Here is a 27,269-nt window from a genome sequence, read left to right as displayed (position 1 = left end):
TCCCGTAAGTGTCGTAACGAGTTCGAGACCGAACTTACGAAATCTTCACGCTGGACTTCAGGAAGACAACCTTATTATGGAGCCCCCCTGCTCAGATCGCAACAAGAGGATCGACCCAGGACAGCATCTTCAACATGTCTGGCTAAAATGATATAGCCAGATCTCGATGTAGGAAAAAGAAAGGTCGCCTACAATGAGATAAGTGAACACTGATTGTTGGCATGTGTTAGGGCTAATAACGACTTCGCAGAAAGTTATTGTTTAGTCATATAATTAGGATTTAATTAAGCCTTTTGGCAGGTATTTGATATAGCTATGATGAGACCTTGGCCCTTCAGGCTGTTGAATTGTAATATGTTCATATCGTACAAGCCCATCAGGCGATCAGAGAATAAGTATGAGATTAATAAGGCCCTTAAGGCAAGCAGATATATCTCATAGGACTGTTCCTTAAGTAATTTGTGTAGTTAATTATATTTTACGATTCATATACGAGTTAGGAATAATGTAGGGTTGTTTTTAGAGTAGAGTTCAGTGTATTCCTTATGTATGATGAGGTAAATTGTTGGAAGGCAAAGATCATCAAAGGAAAGTTTATTATTATCAGATATCGGGAAAGATAGCAAGATACAGTTATGTAGCATTTTCTTGATACACTAACATGTTTGGTTTGAATGTTTTCCTATGATTTGGTTTAATAGCGGAGGCTGATGCAACGTTGAGAATAAAGTTATCTAAATTTCTGACCGAGCTCTACACTACCATACACTTGACTCGAACTTGGATCTCGAGGGTAAGAGGTGCGCCATATGAGAGTGGTGCCATGGTTTTTATGAATAAGTTGTACATGACTGTGCTTGGATTAAATGATGTAGACCTTATGTGTGGTCCTGTGATTGAGCATTGCACTCAAGAAAGATGATGATCCCTTGCTTTGTCAAGAAGATGCTTTGTGAGCATATACGCCCGCCATGTGAAAGTGGAAGTTAAACCGTAATCTGGAGTCAATATCAGCCAGGCTGGTGTAAATGAGTCAGTGGGTGTGTGTGTTTACATTTTTTGTGCTGGAAAGAGAGAGAGCTACCCACTCCACTCCGCTGGTCGAGGGCAGACCTACTTAGCTCGGGGAGAACGACCACTTTTATATGTTCGCATGCAAAATATCTTGTTTCTTTCCTTCCCAGCTGTTATTATTTTTCAGGTGACAGATATCTTGTCCGCTCATCTGTATTTGTGTGCCTATTACTTGTGATATCCTTGTGTGTAGTAGTATTTTAAGTTTGTTGTTAGATAGTCGGGTAACCGCATGTTACCAGGCGCCGCTACTCATCTCTGTTGATGGAATCGTGTCCATAGTAAATTCTGTGCCTTTTTGGATGGGTAAAATCTAGTCCTATGTTCATGTACTGTTGTAAATATATCCCGGACGCAAGGGACTAGGGTTAATGTTTTTATTCTGCGAAACGTTATTAATCCTAACACTGCAATTTTCTTCATAGATGTCAAGGTTGGACACTAAAGGCAGGTTCACTTAAAGCTCAAATGAAATACCGTCACCGATCTCAAGATTTGTAATGCAAGCCACTTCCTGGCAATTTTCGCACAAGTCTAGTGCATTATGTTTGTGATATTACGATTTTTTAATAACAGTTGACTATGCTTTCGCTCATTAAATAGTTTTTATTATACTGTATGTTGTTTCTCATTTACGCATATAATACGAAAGAACTTCTGTCCAGTTAGACCATTAAGCAAATTTTAGTTAACCTCGCCACGGAACCAGACACGCGCGCTCAACGGCTGCTAGTTCGGTGCATTTTGGACAGATAAGCAGGTACGTTATCGAATCCTCCCATGTCTACTTTACTTATCCACTCACTTAAGCTCCTGAAGGGTATAACGTATAGTTTTGTTTTCGGAATATCCACTTAAGGGGGTGAAGAATTGAAGAATGAATTGAATTATTTGTATCGTGGTATTTATATCTAAAAATCTAAAACTGGCATTGGGAATATCTTTAAGAAAAAGAATCATGCATTTTTGGGGGGAAAACAACTTGGGGTGGGGTGGGGGGAGGAGTTGAATTATATTTATGAGGATACATTTATCTCAAAAACTGAAGATGTTACAGTCGCGATAATTGGTATCTGGAATCTATTTTATGAATAAACAGGTATTTTTTGTTTTCGGAAAAGTCACTTAAGGGGGGAATGTGAAAGAAAGTGAAAAAAGTTGAAAAAAGTTAAATTCTTTTTATGGAGAAATATCTCAAAAATGAAGGTTACAGACGTGGAAATTGGTATTTGGAATCTCCTTTAAAAATAAACACGCATTTGTTGGGGGCGACGAATCAAATTAATGGGCGGGGGCTGATAAATGAGTTGAATTATTTTTATGAGGATACTTGCATCTCAAAAACTGAAGATGTTACAGACATGAAAATTTGTATGTGGAATCTTCTTTCACAGTAAAAAAATATCCATTCTTTGTCTTCGGAAAATCTATTTAAGGGGTTGGGCGTGAATGAATTGAAAAAATAGTTGCTTTCTATGAGGATATTTTTATGTCAAAAACTAACGATGTTACAGGCGTGACAATTGGTATTTGGAATATCCTTTAAAAATAAAGAAACAAGTAGGCTACTTTTTTGCTTTCGAAAAGTTCACTTAAGGTGGCGGGGAGACGGGTGGAAAGAAGTGAAGAAGAAGTTGAATTCTTTTTATGAGAATACTTATATATCCAAAACTGAAGGTGTTACAGACGTAGAGACGTGTAAACTGGTATTCGGAATCTCCTTTAAAAATAATAGAACACGTATTTTTTGTTTTCGGAAAATCCACTTAAGGGGCTGAAAAGAATTGAAAAAGCGGGTATATGTTAAGAACTTAACATATTACAGACAAGAAACTTGGTGTTTGGAAAGTCCTATAAAATACGGGAACATGTACAGTTTTGTTTTCGGAAAAGGCACTTAATGAGGGTGAAATGAAGTGAGAAATGAGTTAAATTATTTTTCATGAGGATACTTATATCTCAAAAAATGAAAATGTTACAGACGTGAAAAGTGGTATTTGGAATCTCCTTCAAAAATAAAGGAATATGTGGGTTTTTTCCGACTTGAGACAAGACTGTTTCTCACATGTACAGTTCTATGTCGCATGGGCGCCTTAGCCCCAAAAGGCAATACCACAAACGTGGTTTACAAAGAGTTTCTGGGGTAAATGAAACTCAATTTTTCGGTGAGTTTTAATACTTTAGGGATTTTCAGATATCATCTTAGTACAGTGCCGAGGAACGATTATCAAATCACTAAATACACGCGAGCGAAGCCGTGAGTAACTGCTAGTTATCTGTAATTTGATTTTTGCCACTTTTTCAGATATATTAGTTCAACTCAAGACCGTATCAGTTGTTTTTACCTTTCGTGTCTGTCTGTCTGTGTGTCTGTTTGTTCCAACAATCACGGCGAAACGGCTGGATAGATCTCGACCAAACTCCGTATTTAGAGTCCATGCAACCAGGGGAAGGTTTAGATATACATATGTTTAAAAATCACTGAATAGACTGGGGGTTTATAGGAAAACAAGAACAGTTTCTTTCCTCCATTCTTTAGTATACTATTGATTTTCTGTAAAATCCGTAGGACTATGTGTGAAACGTCCGTTCATTTAAACAACTTTTGTTATGTACATAATTTCGCTTACATTTCAAATGACCGAGCTTGATACCTGAAGTCGCTTAAGTGCAACCAGTGTCTAGCAATCGGGAGATAAATGGTTCGAACCCCACTGTCGGCAGTCCTAAAAATGGTTTCCAACGGTATCCCATTTTCACACCAGGCAAATGCTGGGGCTGTACCTTCATTAAAGCCACGGCTGCTTCCTTCCCACTCCTAGCCCTTTCCTATCCCATCGTCGTCATAAAACCTATCTGTGTCGGTGCGACGTAAAGCAACTTCTAAAAACAAAAATCTTCAAATGACGGAGAAAATTATTATTTTCTGCGGGTTTCGTGTTCTGCATTGAGTGACCGGCAGATCGACAACGAACATACCGGTTATTATGGCAACGTCTCTGGCTGCTTGTCAGCAGGGAAGTAACGTAATGCCATTTCCGTCCATCATTCTAGTCATTGTTTCAAGGGTAGAAACGAGAGAGAGCTGTAGTTGGCATTCTCCGGGATATTTGCGGAATACCGCTGGAGGTCACGATCGTCCTCGAATAACAATAAAGGAGGCTGTTAATATTTGAACGGCACGGAAGAGTGTAGCCCATTATTTCGCACCGTAACTTGTTTCCTGGCATTTGTTACAATTTTTACAGTATTTTCCTTCTACTTCCGTTTTTCGCTTTAATTTCTTTCCTTTGCCTTGCCTATTTACGCTTAAGTAAAAGCACCGTAAGTCATTTTCTTCTATGTTTACCTAAGAATACCTGCGCTAAATTTCTCCTCTGTTACCGCCTTCTTATATCCGTAACTCATAGCATCAAAATTTAGTGAGGGACATTTCATTTTACAATACATCCACTTGGCATTTACATATTTGTCCTATCCGGCTGTCCTCAGTTATAATTCTACCTTCTATTAATTTCAACTTTCTGATCTGTATTATTGTCTTCCTTAATTACTCTGCATGTATGTGAAACCTGGACACTCTTTCCTTTGAGGAAAAATTGCAAGCTGTTCAAATGCATAACTTTTGGCCTTGAAAAATATCGAAATGTGGTTGCAATTTTAATGACGGTGCAGACATTTGTTTGGGGTAATTGGTGCCTAAACGGTAATTCGTATCACAAAACAGATTGCATAATCGCCACTGAATTTGGAGAGAACTTCAACTTTGTTCCTATGACTAACTCTCGTATCTCGATACGTTACAAAGCACCGTATTTCTCGATTTTTAATCAAATCTCAATTTTGCATGGCATTAGGAAAATGGGCCTGTCTTTATAATGAAACGTTCAGTTTTTACCAAGAGTCAGCACAACCCAGCACGTTGAGAAATCGTTAGGCCACGAGGTGTGTTCAGCCAATTAGAAAGCGAGGGTGTGGCTACTATGAACTCTGGACCGCGCAGAATTAAACTTTCAGGATGACCAACATTGTTTTATGTGTAATGTGATCAACGAGAAAGAGAGGTCAGTTCTGTTATTTGACGGTGTTCCACAGGTCCGAGAGCGAGAAATACTAAGGAATAACGTATATCAATTGTTTGAGTCGCAATCTGGTTATCATGACTGCATCTGATATTAATTTTGGTAAATTACAAAGACATTGTGGGAAACAAGAGCTCTGATTGGCTGAGTATTTGAACATTCAGGGAATCCCCTAGCCATAACGGCGTCTGCTTAGTTACTAAAGCGCCCCACCTGTTGGGAGCGTTCTTTTTATGGTGTGTGTCGTCATGAAGTGAACATCGCTCCGTACTTCTTTATCTGTGTGTTGTCAGGAAGTAAGCATCAGTGTCATATTACAGTGTGCGCGGGACGCGTAAATGCTGCCATGTGGGCAGGAATCTAACGTTGTAAGGTCGTACCGAACAAGACAGCGAATTTCTTTCTTGTGAACAGTGTTACGGAAACTGGGTGCAGTTAAAATTCGCCAAGTGCGAGATGTTGCAAGTTCTTGTATTAGAGGAACAGACGGTAATATCAGCCGCAGACTGGTAATCGAGTGAGAGACGCTGATCCGTGGATTATTTTCGGGCCGATCGCGTTTCACGAGATTCGGGCCGGTCGCGTTTCGCGAGATTCGGGCCGGTCGCGTTTCGCGAGAGACTATTCGCATCGATCCGCGAGCCGCTCCTAGTTACTGTGTTTAAACCCCTAATATTTACTATATATTGTGAACGTGTGTTTGGTGTCATTTTATTAATGTTGGCATGTAATTACAGCTGACAGAGGGTTTGCTCGTTGCAACGTGCACGGAGAACGGTGAAGAAAGACTGACCAGAATCTTATGTGTTCCTGTTATACAGGAATTAACTTCAAGAAGATGGCATCGTCTATAAAAGAAAGAAGAGTGGATCCATGTATTGAAACCATGACGTCCGTGGAGTGGATCCTCATAGTAGCGGGGATGTAACCTGTTACAGATGTCCTGAGAGTTGCTAAGATAAGACGCATGTTTTTGGTTTAAATGGCACGTTTTATGAATTACGATTAATACTAGTGAGGCTTAGATTAGGGATTTTCTTAGGTGTAATTTTCGCATGAAGGCATGTGTTCATTTTATATTTGTGATGTTGTAAATATGGACAGGTTGGGATTGCATGTATTCTCTTTATTTCTTTTACTTTATAATTAGCAAGATTGGATATTGAGGGAAATTTTGGGATTTATTTTGACTTTATTGGTGTGAATTATGCATGTTATCTAGCTTAAGGTCATTCCTGTGTTCTTGTTTGAGAGAGATAGAAGGAATAGATTCCAAAATCATCAACATTCCGAGTTACACACTCGCAGCGTCGAGACTAAAATTTATTTATTTATTTATTTATTTATTTATTTATTTATTTATTTATTTATTTTGAGAGATCAGTGACAGATAGGAAGCTTGCTGCATGCTTTACAGGTGCTGTGTGACGTGAGGAGCTGTACGTGCATCGTTAAATACAATCTTTTAATGTGGGTTGGAAACTGTTTTGAACAATGATTAGAAAGGGAATCGAACCCTGATTTGTATGAGAAAGGCTGATGGAATTACAGGATATACATGAGAATTTAGTGTATGCTAAAAGAAATATATGAAGTTAATGATGCGGGCAGAGTGCATGCTTGGAAATGTTATGAGAATTGTGTGAAGTGAGAATAGGCCTGTGATTGTATTCTGGAATATTATTGAGAATTAGAATTGCCGAGAAGTAAATGTCAGGCCAGTGAATATTACATGTGTGTTGAGATATAGTAGCATGCTGGTAATATGTACGTTTTTGTATGTGAATCTCCGAGCAGTTGTTGAAGTATTACCTCGCTAGGCAGGTCAGTTTATCAGCCAAGGTTAATCTTGTCAAAACAGTGACCAATTTCCAAGAGTAGTCTCGAGTTTTAACATTCTTTTCAGCTCATTTTCAAGTAGGAAATATGTAATTGATGAAGGGCGCTACCCTGCGCGCCATTGCAGCAAGATGAATGCGATGGTTGCCCGTTGCTTTCAGACAGTTTATTGAGTTATATTGTTTGTTTTCTCTTACAGGATTGTGTATTTATGTGATTTCATTGGGTTTTTGGTTTGCTGTCTTGTTGATTAATGGGGAACAGCCCGAGTGCTGAGTGGATGGTTAGGGTTAATCTAGTTCTTACTAGATCTTTTGGTGAACCACGTTTCACGTCGAGTCAGTATAATGTGTAGGTTTTCCTCTCACTTGATTCAATGTACTGTAAATACTTAGGTTATTTTAGTTTGTTTTGATTATTGTAAATATAGTGTAGGGAAACGCCACTAGTACTTTTCATAGTTCATATCGTCATGTCCCACTTCGTTCAATTTTAAATTACGTTTAAATGTGCTTATCGCGGCAACTTTCCCGAATATCAATCCGTATAACTGTGATTCTCATAATGGTGGTACTCCATGTGATCAGGAACGTTGGACTATAATGTGGAGTCATTTCGAATGTGATCAATATTAAAATATGTAATTGGAATTTTCATTTTCTTATCTTGATGTGTTTTGCAATATTAATGTTTGTTTTCCAGATTCAAATTTGCTGATTTTAGTCTCATTTCAATGCCAGTTTTAAGCCGTTTTATTAATCTGATTTTTATTAATTTTGGTGTTTTAGTATGATTCGGGTTACTTTATGTAATAAACTTATCTTACCCCATATCATTGTTTCTCATTCGAGATAAACCTCCATTATTCCTGTCATAATACTTAGAGATAAGTTATAAACTTCGACATTTAGACTTACCCACGACAACTTACCCACATCTCTACCCAACCTGAGTTAGTCGGATGTTTAATGAGGAAATGGAGGCATCGTCCTAGAGGGTTCTTACCCCTGGGTACGGTACATTTAAACTCCCGAACTCGATTGTGATTGGCAGTAGGAAATGTGGCCTGCCATTATGATCAAAACTTTCCCAATGCGCACCTTACATAGGAAACAACATATGGCATCCTTACGGTTTTGTCTCTCGGATAGCCCAAAGTGACATGCAATTTAACGTAATTTTACTCACTGCGTGTACAGTAATTTGCTTAGAAATCCGTGTAAAAGGTAGAATACCGTAGTAAAACATGGGTATAAAACTGAGGATGACGTAAATTGCAGAATAGCACAAGCAAGGGAGGCCTTTTGTAAGAAAATAAATTTGCTCATTTCAAACATTAATATATGAATTGAGAAGATGTTTTTGAATACTTTCGTCTGGAGCGTGGCATTGTATAGAAATGAATATAGAAAACTAGCTCAGAAAGATAACAGAATCTTTTGAAATGTGGTGTCACAGAAGAATGCTGAAGGTGAGGTGGACAGATCGAATCGCGAATGGAGAGATGCTGAATCGAACTGGTGAGAGGAGACCAATGGCGTAATTTGACGAGAAGATATCGAATAATAGGACACATCTTGAGGCACCAGGGCTTGGTCGGTTGGTTTTTGAGGAAAGCGTAGGCGGTAAGAATGACAGGATAGACCAAGTATGAATATGGCAAAGAGATTAGAGTAGATGCAGGATGTATTAGTTACGTAGAAATGAAAAGTTTAGCGCAGGGAATTAAGGAGAGCTGCATCAAACCAGTCTACGAACTGATGACTCAAAGAATTGAATTATGGTCCTCTTCTGGCAACTTGCCGGGCTGAGTGTCTCGGACGTCTGAAACAGCGCTGGCCTTCTGACACCAACTTGGCAGGTTCGATTCTGGCTCAGTCCGGTGGTATTTGAAGGTGGTCAAATACGTCAGCCTCGTGTCGTTAGATTTACTGGCAAGTAAATGTGCTCCTGCGGGACTAAGTTCAGGCATCTCGGCGTCTCAGGAAACAGCGGAACTAGGTAATTAGTGGGACGTAAAGCAAATCAGTGACGATGTGATAGGAAATGGGTAGAGCAGGAGAGGAAGCAGCCGTGGCCTTAATTAAGTCCCAGTATTTGCCTTATGTGAGAATGGGAAACTATCTTCGGTGGTGGTGGTGGTGGTGGTGGTGGTGGTGGTGGTGGTGGTGGTGGTGGTGGTGGTGGTTTAAGAGGAAGTACCACTAGGCAACTATGCTCTATATAGCACTAATCAGAGAGAAGATATGAAAGGGATCCGACACTTCGAAAATTGAAGATATTGGCCAAAGGAAAATAAGGGCCACGAAGGCCGTGAAAATGAAAGACTCCCTAGGATTCGCAAGCTAATACCGTCAGGGTTAAAAAAACAAGAGTTCTTCGGTTTCATCTTCTGATGTAACTTTGATTGACCGTGAGAGATCCAGGATCCACCCCAATCCCGTGGCTACATACTATCAGTAACATACCACCTACGGAACTGAGACGACTGGAAACAACCATACGCGAGTGGAAAAAGTTACACCATCCTGATCATCCACAGAATCTCCCAATCCATGAGGTCCTTACTGACCTACCTCCTTCTCAAATTAAATCAAGGAACCCAATTTGGCATGACATAACTGGCTTCAATATCCAGGAAAAATGGCGTCAAAGCTGGAGCTCTGCACGTGTGAAACACCAAGGCATCCAAGACCCCACAACTGGACTCCCAGGATTTCACCTGAAGAGACACCAATGGTCTAAACTCAACCGTTTAAGAACAGGCCACGCTAGATGTAATGCCATGCTACATAAGTGGGGACTTCGAGAATTCCCTGCCTGTGACTGCGGAGCCCCTTTCTAGTCAGTGCAGCACATTATTGAGGAGTGCCCTTTGAGGAAGTATGGTGCACCAGCCCAAGATGTCATCCGTGCGACACCCCCTTCTTAGAATGGCTACAGCAACTGGACATTGATTTGTAAATGTGATCTCTACCAACATTCTTGTCCTTGTATATAGCGTATTTTTTTTTGTATACTTGCCATACGATAAATAATAATAAAGAACAAGAGTTGGTCAAGGGAGGTCAGATAGGATAGATAAAAGTGCGGAGCCTGGCATAAGCAAGTAGAAGCAACGCCAGGACTTAGCCAAGGGTCCCGTTGTCGCCAACCCACGCTCCCAAGTTGAGTGCACCTGGGGCCCTTTTTAGTCGCCTCTTACGACAGGCAGGGGATACCACGAGTGTTATTCTATCGCCCCCACCCACAGGGGAATGGGGTTCGAACCTACCATGAACCAAATATAAAGTGAGAGCTTTGTTACTCACACCACGCAGCCAACTCTTTCAGTATGTGTATAGTGAGAACCCATTCAACCCCGAGTCAGAGAAATTAACCTGTCACTGCTAAAATCTCCAACCCGACCGGGAATCGAACCCAAGGCTCTCTGAACTGAAAGCTACAATGCTGACACCACAACCACCAGAATGCACAATATATACTGTAGCAGTGTTGTTCCTGGCATGCCTGGTGACATGTGCGAATGGTGTAGTCCTTCCGAGCTCAAGCCGGCCTATTTCATCTGATGTTATTTGAAGCGGCTCAAATATGTCAGCCTCGTGTCGGTAGATTTGCCAGCATGTAAGAGAACTTCTACAGGACGAAATTCCACTTCTTCGAGTTCTCCGCAAACGGTAAACAGTAGTTATTGGGGCGTGAAACCTTAATAATAATAATAATAATAATAATAATAATAATAATAATAATAATAATAATAATAATAATAATAATAATAACTATACGCGAGTGAAACACTGGATCTCCACAGAAAAATAGTACTCGAAGACATCCTGAGACATCAGAAACATTCTCGGCCCAAAACTGACTGACGAAGGATACAGACTGCAGTCCCGTACAAAAACCGAGGAGCTCTCAAACCTTGCGGCAGACATCAGAAAAAGACGCCTGAAATTTTACGGTCACATCAAACGCCTTCCAGAAAACAGACTGACAAGAATCTTCCTTGAGGCAACAGAAAACATCAAAACAAATAGACAACGGAAATCCGCCAAGACCTGAAAAAATCAGGAATCAAAGTGGCCGACATCGCTGACCGAACCTGCTACAGAAAGAAAATCAGCAAGTGGGAAGTAGAGTCAGAGAGAAACCACAAGAAAAAGACAGGAGCTAAGTGGACAGAAGAACTAAGAACCACGATGAGATAAAAATTGAAGGCTGCCTGGCAAAGAAGGAAATGCACAACTTCTAAGTGAGCTTTGCGTGATCAGTTTTCTGGCCTTTTTCGCATCTAATAATAATAATAATAATAATAATAATAATAATAATAATAATAATAATAATAATAATAATAATAATAATAATAATAATAATGTTCAGGACTTCTGACAGTGGGATTATTATTTTCGGTTCGTTTTGGCCTACTAGGGACCACGTGGTTCGTCATAACTCTTAGCTAAAGTCTTCTGCTTTTTCTTGACCCAGTACGCTTGCATTTTCTGGCTGTGTGCCTGCTTCCATCCGTCCGTCCACTTAGGTCTGGTGGGCCCTGTACTCTTTTTACTTGTGAGGGACAGTGGGAAGACTCCCTGTAGGATGGCTTGTCGGTACCGAGATCCGTCCTCTATGGTCTCTAATGGGATCTGTAGTTACTCTAGGTCTGATTTTACTGAGGTGATCCACTTGGTCTTGGAAGCCTTTGCCCTACATGTCAGTGTGAGGGTTCTGTTGGTGAGACTGCTGGGTATCAGGCGGCTCATGTGTCTGTAGAAAGTCAGTCACCTTTCGATCATACATGTGACTAGGTCTTCCTGATGTTCGTAGAGCTCGTTGTTGTGTCTGATCCTGTAGGTGCCATCTTCCTCTTTTATGGGTCCTAGTATCCTCCTCAAGATCTTCCTCTCTTTAAGTGATAGTTTCCTGAGAGGGTCCTTTCGATTCATCAAGAGGCACTCAGAGGCGTAGAGTACAGAGGGTCTTACTACTGAGTTGTAGTACTTTAGCTTAAAGTTTTTTGAGAGGTACTTGGAGGTGTAAATGCTTTTATAAAAAAAAAAAAAAAGCCGAATCTAACTTGGTGCATCCGGTGTCTATGCACGAAGTTTCGCTCTCGCTTGCTGAGATCCATTCTCCTAAGTACTTGACTGCAGGAACTTTACTTATGGTGTTGTTTTCTAGTTGGATTGTAGAAGGACCTTGCTTTATGTTAGTGATAAACTCCGTCTTCTGTAGGTTAACCCTCAAGCCTGTTTTTGCTGTAATACTGTAATAGCTCTGTAGTTGGCGAGTAGCCTCCTCCATGCTGTTGGCCAGTAGGGTGAGATCATCAGAAAAGGCTATACAGGGTACACTAAGGTTGTCTTTCTTGTACTGAAGCTTCAGTCCTGTTTCTGATGGAAATGTGACAGTCCATTCCCTGACGATCTTCTCTAGTAATAGTTGAAGAGGATGCAAAAGGGACCATCTCCCTGTCTGACTCCTGACTGGATGCGAAAGCTCTCAGAGAGCTCACCCCTGAACTTGACTTTGAAGGTGGTATTCGTCAATGTAGCTTGGACCAGTCTGGTGGTCTTCTCATCTAGGTCTAGTTCCCGTAGGGTAGAGAATAGACTCTGTCTGTCAACTGAATCGTATGCCTTTTGAAAATCCACCATAATGGCTACTCAGTGGTGTCCCCCTCGGCTCCTATATGTGAGGGCAGTCTTGAGGTTTTGTATCTGCTCTGTGCAGGACCTACTAACGCGGAATCCAGCCTGGTCTTCACCTAGCTGGGAGTCCAGCTGTTCGGTGACTCTAGTTAGCAGGGCTGTAGAGGAGATCTTGTAGGTTACAAGTAGCACGGAGATGCCTCTGTCGCTGTTGAGGTCGTTCTTGCTTTCCTTCTTCTGTAGTGGATGAATAAAGGTCAGGTCCATCCCCCTGACAAGACCTCTTCTTATACATATGTCTTGGATGATCTGGGTGATACTCTGCAGGGACTGTTCATCTACATGCTTCCTTATCTCTGCAACTATACCATCTTCACCTGCTGTCTTGTTGTTCTTGAGATCTCTATTTCTTCCCTGTTGGGTGGTACAGAGTCCTGGTTCCTGACAGTGGGCTTGGTGAAGGTCAGTCTCTCCTTAGGTTCTTCTCTGTTGAGGAGTTTCCGGAAGTACTCTGTAAAGGTGTTGGTGCAGTCTCTATTGTTCATTTGGAGTTTCCCACATTGTAACTGTTCCCTCTCGTCATAACACATGGGGAGATGAAAGTTATTATCTTGGGACACATGAATATTAAATAAACTATTTGTGACTTGCCCGCAAATTGCCACGCAAATAGAAACAATTAACATTCCATGGTTTCCCATTTCTCTATGTAATGTTTGGGCGGCATGGTTACAGTTTTAAACAAAACTGTAAACCAAAATTTATATTTACTAGCATAGAGACTTATACTTAGATCACAGGGGTAGGATTTTAATTAATTGACCATTAAGTATCGCTTAAGAAAGAAAATTAACGCAATATAAAATACAAATGAATTTATTATACAAAAAATGAGATGAATCGGAAAAGTTTCCTTAAAGCGTGGAGGGATTTAGAATTTACTGAATTCACTATTGCTTGCTTTATCTAATTGAAGCTCACCAATTACAGCTTCCGTTGAAGTCATCTGGTTTCCGTGGTTACTCGTTCTCTTCTTCTCGATATAGACTTTGCTCCATGGACATCCTTCCTTCCTTCTCTGATATGGTACGGGCTATCTCGACTAACACTCCGTACATGCCTAGTCTTTAAATTAGACATTGGCCCTATACTTGTAAAAACTGATCAGCTTTGATCGTAAGAGGAGAAAATTCAGAGATATGAATTTTTCCATATTAGTAGAAATCTCAAACCAACTGAGCTATACTATTTATACGGTACAGACTTGTACCAAAATTCCGTAGACTTGAACTAAACATAGTTCTTCGTCCACAATATTTAATGAAAATAACACAAGCCATAAGCTTGTTTCGTTTCTCGTAGATCCGATAACATTACCGCAACTAAGTACTGTTTCGAAGCGATAACACATTGTACAAAAATAACCATGTCGCGGAGCGACCACACACTGTTTCAAAAATCAAATCACGTCGTTCAAAGTAGATGTTCACAGTAGAAGTAGTAGTGATGGAGTATCCCGTCAGGTTGTAAGGTTGTAAGGTTGTCAGGTCCCGTTCTCGTGTTGAGAATCAGTATATATACGGGCTCACCCCCACTCTTGGTAACAGCTTAATCTCAAAACTCATATACAACGAAGTATCTGATTCGATAGATCGAAGCATCAACTCCCTTTCTCTTCCTCCTCGACAAGTCCAGAAGGCCTGGCGATGATATAGCTGACCAGCTTGCAAGCCTCGCGCACGGGTCGCTGTTTACTAGCCTTGGTCATAAAATAAACCCATGACTCACGCAAAATCCCAAGCTTCAAGAATAACCCTCCGTATACACAAACATGAGATGAAATGAAAACAACTATGTCTCAACATATTGACCGTATTTACAACATAATGAATTCTTATCCTACATAATATAATAATTTAAATAATAAAACGATGTTATCATATATACAATATGATTCCAAAAAGCTTTAATTACAAATGATTGACGTTGAATAAATATGTTATTACAAATAATTGCCGATGGCGGATAAACTTGATATCAAATGATATCGCATAAAATGATATTATATTAAATTAGTAGGGCTGGATAAGCCTGGACGGTTACAACATGGCCCTCGAATATGTAAGGGGGGGGGCGTGTATGAGGCAGGCTGTTTCTTGAGTCCCATGTAGAGATCTCTTGAATTGCTTCTCTTGAAGTCTTCTTCTGCCTATTGTATTTGAAACCTGTTGCAGTACCTCTTAGTTTTACGGATGACACTCGCTGTTGTTTTTCTTTGTGCAATGAAAGCTTGATGGTTGACCTCATCCTTTCGCTGGTTCTACTTAATCCAGGTTCTGCGCCTTTCCTCTATAGCCTGATCGCACTATGTGGTCCATCAGGGGTGCTTGCCTTTGTTGGATGAATCAGGGATGGTTTCTTGAGCGGCATCCAGTAGAGCCTTTTGCAGAGTAGGCCATTCTTGTTTCTGTGCATTCTTCTCAAGGCTGGTCCGGAAATCACAATCCTCATCGCTCAGGTGATGGGTCTTGAACCTAGGTATCTTCGAGACCTTTGGGGTTTTGGTTGCTCTCTTAACCCTTTCAGACCGGAAAGAAAACTGGAGGTGTGAATTTTTGTTTGTACGTCAAGAACTGACTAAAATGCTCCTCAATACACATAGTTTATTTTACAAAATAAAAACTAACATCCGAAAAACAGGACCCACACAATTGTGCGTATCAAAATTCAAAACCTCGTTGTATCACGTACGATGGTGTAGCTTCAAAATTTACGTTCACTAACCAATGTACACACATCATTGAATATATTCCGGTATTCAGTAAAGCTTCTAGATTAATATAAACGCAGTAAATAAATACTTACTTTCGGCACTACTGCTTCCTGCCATCTCGCCGATCAACTGTGCTTTTTAAACTCTTCTTCCTTCGCCCTGGCGGTCAAGCGCATACTAAAATCAATTGAAATACACGCCACGTGTCCTGCACAATCACTGCAGTCCGGTGTAGCGCCGAAAAAACATCAAATACGGTCAGGGATAACGAAAATACGAACCCGCACAATTGTGTGTACTCGGTCTGAAAGGGTTAAGGGGTTGTAGGTTGGTCTTTACTAGGGAGAGATAGTGGTCAGAGTCGAGGTTGACTCCTCTCAAGACCTTGACGTTCTGTATTTCCCTGTCGCATCTCTTGTCAGTAGCTACATGGTCTAACTGAAATTCACCCAGCATGTGATTTGGACTCTTCCAGGTCATGGCCTTCCTAGGCAAACGCTTGAACGCGGTTGATTTTAGGACCAAGTTCTATTTGTCGCTCGCCATTTCTGTTGGTCCTTTTGTGGGCTGGCTAACTGCCCACTTGTAGTTTGAAGTCGCCGATGAGTATGGTGCTGTGGTGGTTTGGGATCTTGTCTAGGGTCTCCTCAAGGATATTCCAGTAGTACTCTACTGCTTCCAGATCTTTCCAAATGGTGTCGTTTGTAGGTGCATGGAAGTTCACTCTGGTGTACGCTCTATTGTGGGACCTGAAGGATAGTGAGGAGGTTCTGTCATAGGGCGAGATGAATTCTAATATATGGTAGACCATTCTATTGTGTACAGTAAAGCCAGCACCCAGGTGTGGAACTGTCTTCATCAACTTCTTACTCGGTTTTCCTTTATAGATCCAGTATCGTTGGGTTTCCATTGCGTCTTAATTGTGAACCGAGTATCTTGTAATGGCGCTATCTTGATGTTATACTTGCCCAACACTTCAAGGCTGTGTTTGAGTTTACCAACCTTTAATATGGAGTTTATGTTCACTGTAGCTAGGTAAGTAATGTTCCTTTTCATTTTTCTGTTGCTGTTTACGTGAGGGCAGTAGTGGTAGAGTACATGAAGGTGCAGGCTCCCCAGAATCCGATGACCTGTTTGCCCCATCATGACTGGGAGTGGATTGGTTACCAGATGGGGTAATATTTTTGTTGATATTTCTCTTCATGTTGAGTCCAACGAGTATATATGTGGGGTCACTCTAGAGGTTGACGGTTGTTAACTCTCAACGTTGTTAGCCCTGAGGTATATTTTATTAGCAGATGCACCCAGGGTACCGCCACTGACATGTCGAACCGTCGTGCCCTCTGCCCATTATAACGATGGAGAGTAGATTGCTTCCTTCGTTAGCTCCACAGTACAACTTCTCCGCCTTCGCTGCGGTTGAGGTCTTTTTAATGAATTTATGAGGCATTTCCTCACACAAAGGCTTTATTAAGCCTACCGTGAGATAACTTCTCCACCCGAAGCCGTTGGTTCTTTCATGGAGTGACAGGTTTAGTACTATTCAAGAAATGGAAAAAAAAAATCCAAAGAAAAGCAGATTGATTTATTCTGGGTGATTTCCGGCAAAAGAGAAGCATTACAAAAATGTTGTAAAGTTTGGGCTGGGAAGACTTGGGAGAAAGGAGAGTAGCTGCTCGACTAGGTGGTATGTTTCGAACTGTCAGTGGATAGATGGCGTGGAATGATATCAGTAGACGAATAAGTTTGAGTGATGTCTTTAAAAGTAGGAAAGATCACAATATGAGGATAAAGTTGGAATTAAAGAGGACAAATTGGGGCAACAATTCGTTTATAGGAAGGGGAGTTAGGGAATGGAATAACTTACGAAGGGAAATGTTCAATAAATTTCCAATTTCTTTGCAATCATTTAAGAAAAGGCTAGGAAAACAACAGAGAGGGAATCTCCCACATGGGCGTCTGCCCTAAATGCAGATCAGTAGTGATTGATTGATTGATTGATTGATTGATTGATTGATTGATTGATTGATTGATTGATTGATTGATTGATTGATTGATTGATTGATTGATTGATTGAACCCTCGGTCATACAGTCGCAGGTAATACCGTCTACTGTTACATACGGTAGCAGAAAACTTCTCACCTGACTTCTTCTTCTTATTATAATTATTATATACATTCTTTACGTTTAGTATTTACTTACCCGTCTATGAGAGGTACCTTCAGGAGGGCGTCAGCTCCGGGAACGTTTGCTGGGCAGGCAAGTACACTCGAGAGTGTCAGCACCAACAGACAAAATACTGTCGTCCTTTTCACTGAAAATGTAAGACAGTGGTGGTGGTAATTTTTGTTTTAAGAGAAAGTACAACTAGGTAATTATCCTCTCTATACAAATTAGTGGGAAAGAAATTTAAAATAAAACAAAATTATTTATTCAACGAGTGTCTGATGACAGACTTGCTAAGAAAATCTTTAACCACTTCAATAAGCCCAATAGGAAAGGCAGTTCTTATGAAAATTGGTTTGTTAACCCGAAGAAGGATTTGCAAGAAATGAACATCACACATCAAGGCATCCACAATAGAACCACCTTCAGAGAAAAGTTACACACATTTAAGGGTTTCCTAGAGCCAGAAACAGCGACCAAGAAGAAGCAGCAATGGACAACTGAAAGGAAAGAAGCAGCAAGCAGGAGGATGAAGGAGTACTGGCGCCAAAGAAAACTTAAATCATGAGGAGTTATTTACGTGGTCCACAGCTGGCCAAAATCGATAAAAGAAGAAGAAGTAATTTGGAAACGCAGTACAAAATAAAACAAGAAAATATTGAATTAGGCTTAATAATTACTAACGAATCAAAAGGGAACGTGCGTTCCCTGAGTAGCAGTTAACTTGTAACTTATATTCCCTTGATTAATCCACTGTCGCACATAAAGCGGATGACGAGATTAGTGTTGGCTACTGAATGTATGATTCGAAGCAGTGTATCGATTCATTCAAGTGTCCGAGTGAATCGATTCACAGGAACGGCGAGCTCACGGCACACGATTCAGCTTACTCCCAGCGGACAGTGCTGAGTGGCGCACTCACTGGACGTTGAACGGGGAGCCGAACTTCCGCTGCAGCGAGACAGTGAATCATGGCACATCGAAAGAATCGTGAACGAGCGCGGCTCAGTGAGACACATGATACACACGGCTCCTTATCGGCTCACTGGACACGCGGAGAGCCGAACTTCCGCTGAAGCGAGACAGTGAATCATGGCACATCGAAAGAATCGTGAACGAGCGCGGCTCAGTGAGACACATGATACACACGGCTCCTTATCGGCTCACTGGACACGCGGAGAGCCGAGCTTCCGCTGCAGCGAGACATACAGTGAGCCATGGCACATCGAAAGAGTCGTGAACGAGTGCGGCTCAGTGAGACACAAGATACACACGGCTCCTTATCGGCTCACTGCAGCGAGACATAGAGTGAGCCATGCTACACTGAAAGAATCGTATGTTATAATGGACTCTCGAGCTCAGCTCATTTGAAAATAATACCCATTTGCATTCACTGTCCTCTTCTTACAGGGAGGTTTAAATAATAGGTGGATTTATTTGCAGTATTAAAAAGGTAGTCACAACATAATTCTGAAGTAGCTAGTAAGTAGGTAGGCTATTAGGTTATACTATTTATTAGTTTAATGAATCTTAGTATTATAACTTAGTTGACATTTGACAATTAAACTCGACTCTAGCCTGCCTATGACTATTGAGTCATGCTCATGACCACTCAAATGTACCTGTTTTATATTGGGAAGAACGGCTCAGTATTCTCTCAGTTCATACGTCACATCGTTGCAAAAGACTTCAATCATATGTGGACAGACGCAATAACAGTATGTTGAGTCAGAAAACCAGCGGGCTACTGTACATCTCGGGTAGCCTATACAAAATATGACTATTAAAAAAATCCTCAGCTGATAGAAAAATACTTTTAAAAATGACTGAGCGAGTTGTCGTGCGATTAATATCGCGTGGCTATGCCCTTGCATTCGGGGGATGGTGGGTTCGAATTCCACCGTCGGCAGCCGTTAAGATGGTTTTTCCGTAGTTTCCCCGTTTTCACACCAGGAAATGCTGGGACTGTACCTTAATTCAGGTCATGGCTGCTACCTTCCTAATCCTAACCTTTCCCACCCTGCTTCGCCGGAAACCTTCGATGTATTAGAGTAATTAAGCATTTTTATCTAAGAAAGGAGTTCATAGTATGAAGACCAGATGGCAGCTGCGAGCACTGAATGCTGTTGCTGCTGTCTTACCAGCACATACTACACAGATGCAGTAGGAGCGGTGACCAATGAGCCGTAAATCGGATCACTGTATCGATTCAGTAACGTGAACGGAATCAAATGAATCGATTCAGTAAAATGAATCGAATGTCCCATCACTAGAGATCAGCAGTAGTGGTGACATCGGCTAATATGCGTTGAGTGTTTCCTGCAGGCCGACGCTCCGTCTTAGACCAGAGAGATTGGCACACTCTGTGAGGATGTGGGCCACGGTGAAGTCAGCACCACAAGAACATACTGGGGGATCTTCCCCAGCATTAACAGTGAGTTACTGTAGCTAAATTACTAAACTTCAATTTGCACTGCGTACTAGCTACAAGTACTTTTAGGATAGGAATCCGTTGCTCCTAAGGTAAGTGTATTCCTTTATACAATGAACGATATAACGTACATACATACATACTGAACCCATCATTCACAGTTATCAAAAGGGACCCCTAAACTTACTTTGCCGCGAGATACGGTGTTGGGAAAGGAGCATCTAGTTTTTCATCATTACCTGAGGAGCACCCTGTGTCTTCTTCACTTTTCGTGTCCGCGAGACAAGAACTTTGAGGTTGGATTGTAATCTGTTTGGGCAGGAAATGAATCCAGATTTATAAAATCCTAGGGGAGAATTTCGGATGAGTTAGAGTATACTAATTTCCAAAATACAATGATTATTCAGATGTAAATTAAAACCTGAATTGGCACTGTAGAACGCCCAGTAAATTGGAAGGAATTCTCTTCTGGCCAAAGATGTAAAGATTATATTGGACCGTGGGAAGACTATGGCCGACTGTAAGCCACACGTGTATGTTGTCATAGTGGGGGTAAATTATTTATCTGATCCATGCTTCAGCATTTTAGACCTTTTAGAGGTAAACTAAATTATGTAATCATGAGATTCGTGTTCCTCGAATTTTTCTGAACATTATGAATATGAAAAACCGTGGCATAACAGAGTTGTCTAATGTGATGCAACATTCATATCATTTCCTCGTGGCAAAACGCAGGCATATGCTATAATTGCCGACAGACAGTCGAGCATTCTAGGGTATCAATGGCAGTTCGTGAGTTAAGACCTGTTTATCGTCTTGGTCCTTTATTTATATGTGGACCATATTGTATACTTAAGACTGGTCATGCTAAGTATGAACACCAGCCTCGAAGAAGTATGGTAAAACCTGGTGGAGTGTGAAATGAAAAAAATACTCGTATTCATGTGAATATAAAACTCGTCGTGTATTTGGCGAGGGGAAAACAGTGTAAAATCAATAGTATATCTCAGTATGCAAATCACAGTATATTCCTCTTACCTATTAAATGTGTCGGATGGCATAAATATTAAAGTGTGAATAATAAGTGAATTGATAATAAATATACACTGACTGACAGAGCAAATGCAACACCAAGAAGGAGTGGTTCGAAAGGGATGAAAGTTGGGAAAAAAACAGAGACGGCACGGACGAATAATTGATGTTTATTTCAAACCGATATGCAGGTTACACAATGCGCACGGCATCGACTCAGTAGGATGTAGGACCACCGCGAGCGGCGATGCACGCAGAAACACGTCGAGGTACAGAGTCAATAAGAGTGCGGATGGTGTCCTGAGGGATGGTTCTCCATTCTATGTCAACCATTTGCCACAGTTGGTCGTCCGTACGAGACTGGGGCAGAGTTTGCAAACGGCGTCCAATGAGATCCCACACGTGTTCGATTGGTGAGAGATCCGGAGAGTACGCTGGCAACGGAAGCATCTGTACACCTCGTAGAGCCTGTTGGGAGATGCGAGCAGTGTGTGGGCGGGCATTATCCTTCTGAAACAGAGCATTGGGCAGCCCCTGAAGGTACGGGAGTGCCACCGGCCGCAGCACATGCTGCACGTAGCGGTGGGCATTTAACGTGCCTTGAATACGCACTAGAGGTGACGTGGAATCATACGCAATAGCGCCCCAAACCATGATGCCGCGTTGTCTAGCGGTAGGGCGCTCCACAGTTACTGCCGGATTTGACCTTTCTCCACGCCGACGCCACACTCGTCTGCGGTGACTATCACTGACAGAACAGAAGCGTGACTCATCGGAGAACACGACGTTCCGCCATTCCCTCATCCAAGTCGCTCTAGCCCGGCACCATGCCAGGCGTGCACGTCTATGCTGTGGAGTCAATGGTAGTCTTCTGAGCGGACGCCGGGAGTGCAGGCCTCCTTCAACCAATCGACGGGAAATTGTTCTGGTCGATATTGGAACAGCCAGGGTGTCTTGCACATGCTGAAGAATAGCGGTTGACGTGGCGTGCGGGGCTGCCACCGCTTGGCGGCGGATGCGCCGATCCTCGCATGCTGACGTCACTCGGGCTGCGCCTGGACCCCTCGCACGTGCCACATGTCCCTGCGCCAACCATCTTCGCCACAGGCGCTGCAATGTGGACACATCCCTATGGGTATCGGCTGCGATTTGACGAAGCGACCAACCTGTCCTTCTCAGCCCGATCACCATACCCCTCGTAAAGTCGTCTGTCTGCTGGAAATGCCTCCGTTGACGGCGGCCTGGCATTCTTAGCTATACACGTGTCCTGTGGCACACGACAACACGTTCTACAATGACTGTCGGCTGAGAAATCACGGTACGAAGTGGGCCATTCGCCAACGCCGTGTCCCATTTATCGTTTGCTACGTGCGCAGCACAGCGGCGCATTTCACATCATGAGTATACCTCAGTGACGTCAGTCTACCCTGCAATTGGCATAAAGTTCTGACCACTCCTTCTTGGTGTTGCATTTGCTCTGTCAGTCAGTGTATGCTATAAATGTACAGTGTTTTATATAGATATCCCATAAATGTAAGAGTATGCGAGAAGAAACGTGTGAAATAACATTGAGGATTCACATACAGTTATCAAGTATTAAAACTGCCATAAGACCTATCTGTGTCGGTGCTACGTAAAGCCACTAGCAAAATAAGTATTACAATTTTCAGTGTGTAGAATGAAAGAAATAAAAATTAATATTGTTGTCAATTAAGAATCTCCAAGAAGAAATGCGTGAAATGTGCATAATGTGTGTCAACACGGCGCGTTAAGCCCTAGTTGAGCGTTCGGCGAACGGCAATGTCTGACGACATGCCATTGTTCAGCAAAAATCTAGGCGGGTGACATGATTTGTGTACTCTAAAGTGTATTCTGCAACGTTATGCTCTGTGTAAATAAGGGCCAAAGTTTCAGGCCGATAGCTTGTTGTTCTTCTTTGCTTTTATGTAGAAATTAAGTGCTGTGTGGCACAAAGATGTTTTTTGTATGGTCAGTAGTGAGAAGTTTGCACAGATTTTATGTTAAAATCCCAGAGTTTCACACAATTATTTTAAACTGTATTAAAGGAGGTATCGCATAAAAATCAGTTCTATGTCCGTTTTGTCGTTAAAGAATTAGTGTGTTTATGTTTTTGTGTCATATTATAATGTATGAATGAAGTTGATTGTTAGTCATTTTTGTAGATAATAATAATGGCGTATGGCCTCCGGAGAGGCCTGGTGCAGGTATTTTTCTAGTAGACGGCCTGTTAGGCAACCTGCATGTCTGTGAAGATGAGGGCCCTACCTAGGATGATTTCTAATGTAAAATACGACACACACACACACACCCAGCCCCGAGCCATTGGAATTAACCAATTAAAGATAAAATCCCCGACCCGGCCGGGAATCGAACCAGGGACCCTCTGAACCGAAGGCCAGTACGCTGACCATTCAGCCAACGAGTCAGGATTTTTGTAGATATCGGTCAGAGATATCGTCATGTCCAAATTAAGTCAAGACCAGCGTGATGCATATTTTCTTGTCATTTGAAGTTTGATATTTGTTAGAAGTGTATTCCAGTCCTTTACGTAGTTTCAGTACGATGACGAATCCGTGAAATGAGCCACGATCTTAAAATGACGAGAATAAGATAGCCCATACAAAATAGTTTAAGTAATTACTCTGAGATCAAATAGACGTCCAATAGCCATGATGAGGAAGGGACGAACCAGTATTGACAGTGTTAAAATGACTGTAGTTGAATTCCGGGATATGTAATGCTCCGAGGAATAATAGAAGACAGGATGTGTTGATGCTCCTGAAAAGGAGGGTGAATGAATTCCGGTCGATGTGGTGTCCCGAGGAAATGTGGGTTAGAATGCCATGAAAGACATTTGCAATGTCCAGGGTTCAAAAACCGTTTGGTTCGAGGAATTATGTGATATCAGAAGGTTAGACGTTATGAGAAATATATTCATTCGAAATGAGTGTGTGTGTGTATTATAATCTAGCTTGTTTCAAAGTTGTTCTTCACATGTAAAGTTACCACTGGTATAAAATTACAGATATTAGTAGTCGGCTAGGAGCGAGGTCCAACAAGCCGTTAGACCGAAGTGACGATATATTTAGACCACTACGAGCGCGTTATCAGAGGACAGCCTGGGAATATTTAAGAATACCAGAAGTAATAATAATCTTAGGTAAATCTCGTAAATGAAATATACTGGATTAATGTTCCTTGGCATATGGGAGAGATTGTAACGGGATATTTTGATACAGTTATTTTGTTGTGACAGTAAATTATTGCAGCATGTTGTGGCAAGGTTTATCGAAAAAGAAAGGTAACTTCGACGGCGCTCATCTGTCACGCACCATCATTTGGGATTTGTGGTTTAGTTGCTAGATGGGATCAGTTCTGGCTGTCTTATGGACTATTATATCGTTTGAGTTGTACGTGGTGAGTGCGGATAGATTCATACGTATTTTTATTAGTTTGTTATGGGACCACGCGCATGGTTTTTGTAAATAATGTTAATATTTTAGGGTTAAAGGGACATAAGGATGCAGAAAGATTTTGTCATGTCATTATTTCGATACCTTATAGCAGAGAATCAACACCCGTTCAGTGGAGAGATCACTAGTTAATCATTAGTCAAGATAGATGGTCAGCTCAGTATGCAATGACCAGTATTCAGTTTATTTTCAGTGTTAATCATTAGTCAAGTTAGATGGTCAGCTCAGTCTGCAATGATCAGTGCTCACTTTATTTTCAGTGTTAATCATTTGTCTAGTTGTCCGCCTCCGTAGCGTAATGGTTAGTTCTGTTAGCTGCTCTCCTCGGGGGCCCGGGGTCGATTGCCGGTACTGCCGGAAATTTAAGAATAACTGGGGTCTGGTATGTGGTTGAAGTGGTACATGCAGCTCACCTTCAATGGTGGTGTGCATGAAAAGAACTGCACCACCTCGGGATGAGGACCCGAGTCCGGCCCCATGGCTAAATGGTTATCGTGCTGGCCTTTGGTCACAGGGTTCGATTTCCGGCAGCGTCGAGAATTTTAACCATAATTGATTAATTTCCTTGGCACGGGGACTGGGTGTATGTGCCGTCATCATCATCATTCCATCTCATGACGACGCGCTGGTCGCCTACGGGCGTCAACTCAATAGACCTGTACAAGGCCCCTCCGGAGGCCACATGCCATTTATTTATTAGTCAAGTACTCACTTTATTTTCAGTGTTAAACATTAGTCAAGTTAGATGGTCAGCTCAGTCTGCAATGATCAGTACTCAGTTTATTTTTAGTGTTAATCAGTAGTCAAGTTAGATAGTCAGCTCAGTATGCAATGATCAGTACTCAGTTTATTTTTAGTGTTAATCAGTAGTCAAGTTAGATGGTCAGCTCAATCTGCAAGATCAGTACTCAGTTTATTTTCAGTGTTAATCAGTAGTCAAGTTAAATGGTCATCTAAGTCTGCAACGCTCAGTGTTTAGTTGTTTTAGTGACAGTCATGAGTTCAATCAGATGGTTAGCTCAGTCTGCAATAACCAGTGGTTAGTTTACTCCAGTGATAGTTAACGTTCTGTGGATGATCATTACACTTTCAGTTTATTCTTAAATGATAGTGCGTTTGTTGATTTTATTGGTTTTGAGCACTGAAGTTAACTATAATTTAATTTTGTTTATGATAGTACTGATCATAGTTTCGAGTAGTAAATTATGATGGTGGTGATTACTCAACCAAAAAAACAAATCATATTTTTATAAGTGAGATGTTTCACTTTTCCTCCCTACCACAGTGGTGGTAATGTATATTATAATGAACTATGTTTTTCCACATTTTGCTGAAGTCTATTTATTTAATGTTCACGTTATTTGCTATTGATAACCTGGTGATATTTATTATGACACCGTCCATTGACGTAACTCTTTTTTTGTTGGTACCGTTTATAAACGGTCGGATTAAATCAATTTAATTATTATTCAGTGAGGGGATAAGATTAATTTTAGGATATCCGTGATTATTGGTTTATTTATTTTAAATTAGTCTATTATAAAAAATCTAAACCTGAAAGTTATTCGTGTGTTAACTTAAATGTAAACTCAATGTCATTTTTAATTTTTATAAATATTGAAGTTCAGTAGAATAGTATTCTATATAATTTAAAAGAATTAATTATTAAAGTAACTTCATTCCTGGGTGTCTGGTTGTGACACAACATGGTGCGATCATGTATTTTTACAGAGAGATCAGGAATTGATAATACTGAACTTTGGAGCACAATGCCTTACCAGGGAGCAAGTTAACCTGTGAACAAAATTCCTTTATTGTGTATAAATAATCGGTTCAAATATAACCGGAAGTTGTTCCGGTTCGATTAAGGGTACACTCGGTGGCTGCTGATACCTTACGTGGTATTTTATAATCGGTGGATAACCTTAATTAAAGAAAAATTCGGAGTCTGGTTGCGGAAATTGAATCTTCACGGACCAAGTGAATCGACCAACGATGTTGCTTGTAATCCGATAGCAATTTTCAGGTTTTCTCTTTTTATTTCTTATTATTGAACTATATTCTATCAGTGGCAATTTACGTTATCTTACTTCAATAACCGTAAAACTATTCTTTCTGAAGTCTTCACCTTATCATGTTTCATTAATGTCAATCAATTTTCTTTATTTGATGCCACACATCTATTGAATTCAGCATTGATTTTTTGATAATAAATACATCTTTAGCCCACTTCTTGAATATTATTTCAAGTGATAATTAGATTTCCTTATACCACTCGCCGATTCATGTTAACAAGTGACTGAAGAACCCGGAATCCCTGAGACCAGAAAAGTCTACATTTCCAAGAGCCAGAGGTAGGCTTAGCTGTTGACAAACGTTAAGCAAGTGTGCAGTACATACATACATGCATACATCTTCATTACAGACCGTTATACCTTTCAGCGTTCAGTCTGCAAGCCTCTGTGAATTTACTAAACGCCGCCACAAGCCTCTATTTGGAACTAGATCTGTGGCCTCATTTAGTTCTATGCCTCTTATCTTTAAATCGTTAGAAACTGAGTCTAACCATCGTCGTCTTGGTCTCCCTCTACTTCTCTTACCCACCATAACAGAGTCCATTATTCTCCTAGGTAACCTATCCTCATCCATTCGTCTCATATACCCCCACCACTGAAGTCGGTTTATGCGTACAGCTTCATCCATCGAGCTATAAAATAATTGTAATCTTA

The 27,269-nt window shown here is 41.1% G+C and overlaps 1 protein-coding gene across 2 annotated transcripts in view; it reads right to left on the bottom strand.

The window, feature by feature from the left end:
* LOC136875532 (dipeptidase 1) overlaps positions 1-27,269 on the bottom strand; it is a 139,001-nt gene that overhangs the window by 72,956 nt on the left and 38,776 nt on the right. For both annotated transcript variants that reach the window (XM_067149077.2, XM_067149078.2), the window contains exon 2: positions 17,620-17,731. In XM_067149077.2, the coding sequence (XP_067005178.2) occupies positions 17,620-17,731 (112 nt within the window). The remainder of the gene's footprint in view (positions 1-17,619; positions 17,732-27,269) is intronic.

Source organism: Anabrus simplex, chromosome 6 (assembly GCF_040414725.1).
Source record: "Anabrus simplex isolate iqAnaSimp1 chromosome 6, ASM4041472v1, whole genome shotgun sequence".
In the NCBI taxonomy this organism is placed as follows: domain Eukaryota; kingdom Metazoa; phylum Arthropoda; class Insecta; order Orthoptera; family Tettigoniidae; genus Anabrus; species Anabrus simplex.
The sequence above is the reverse complement of the archived record's forward strand: the minus strand, read 5'-3'. Positions and strand labels throughout refer to the sequence as shown.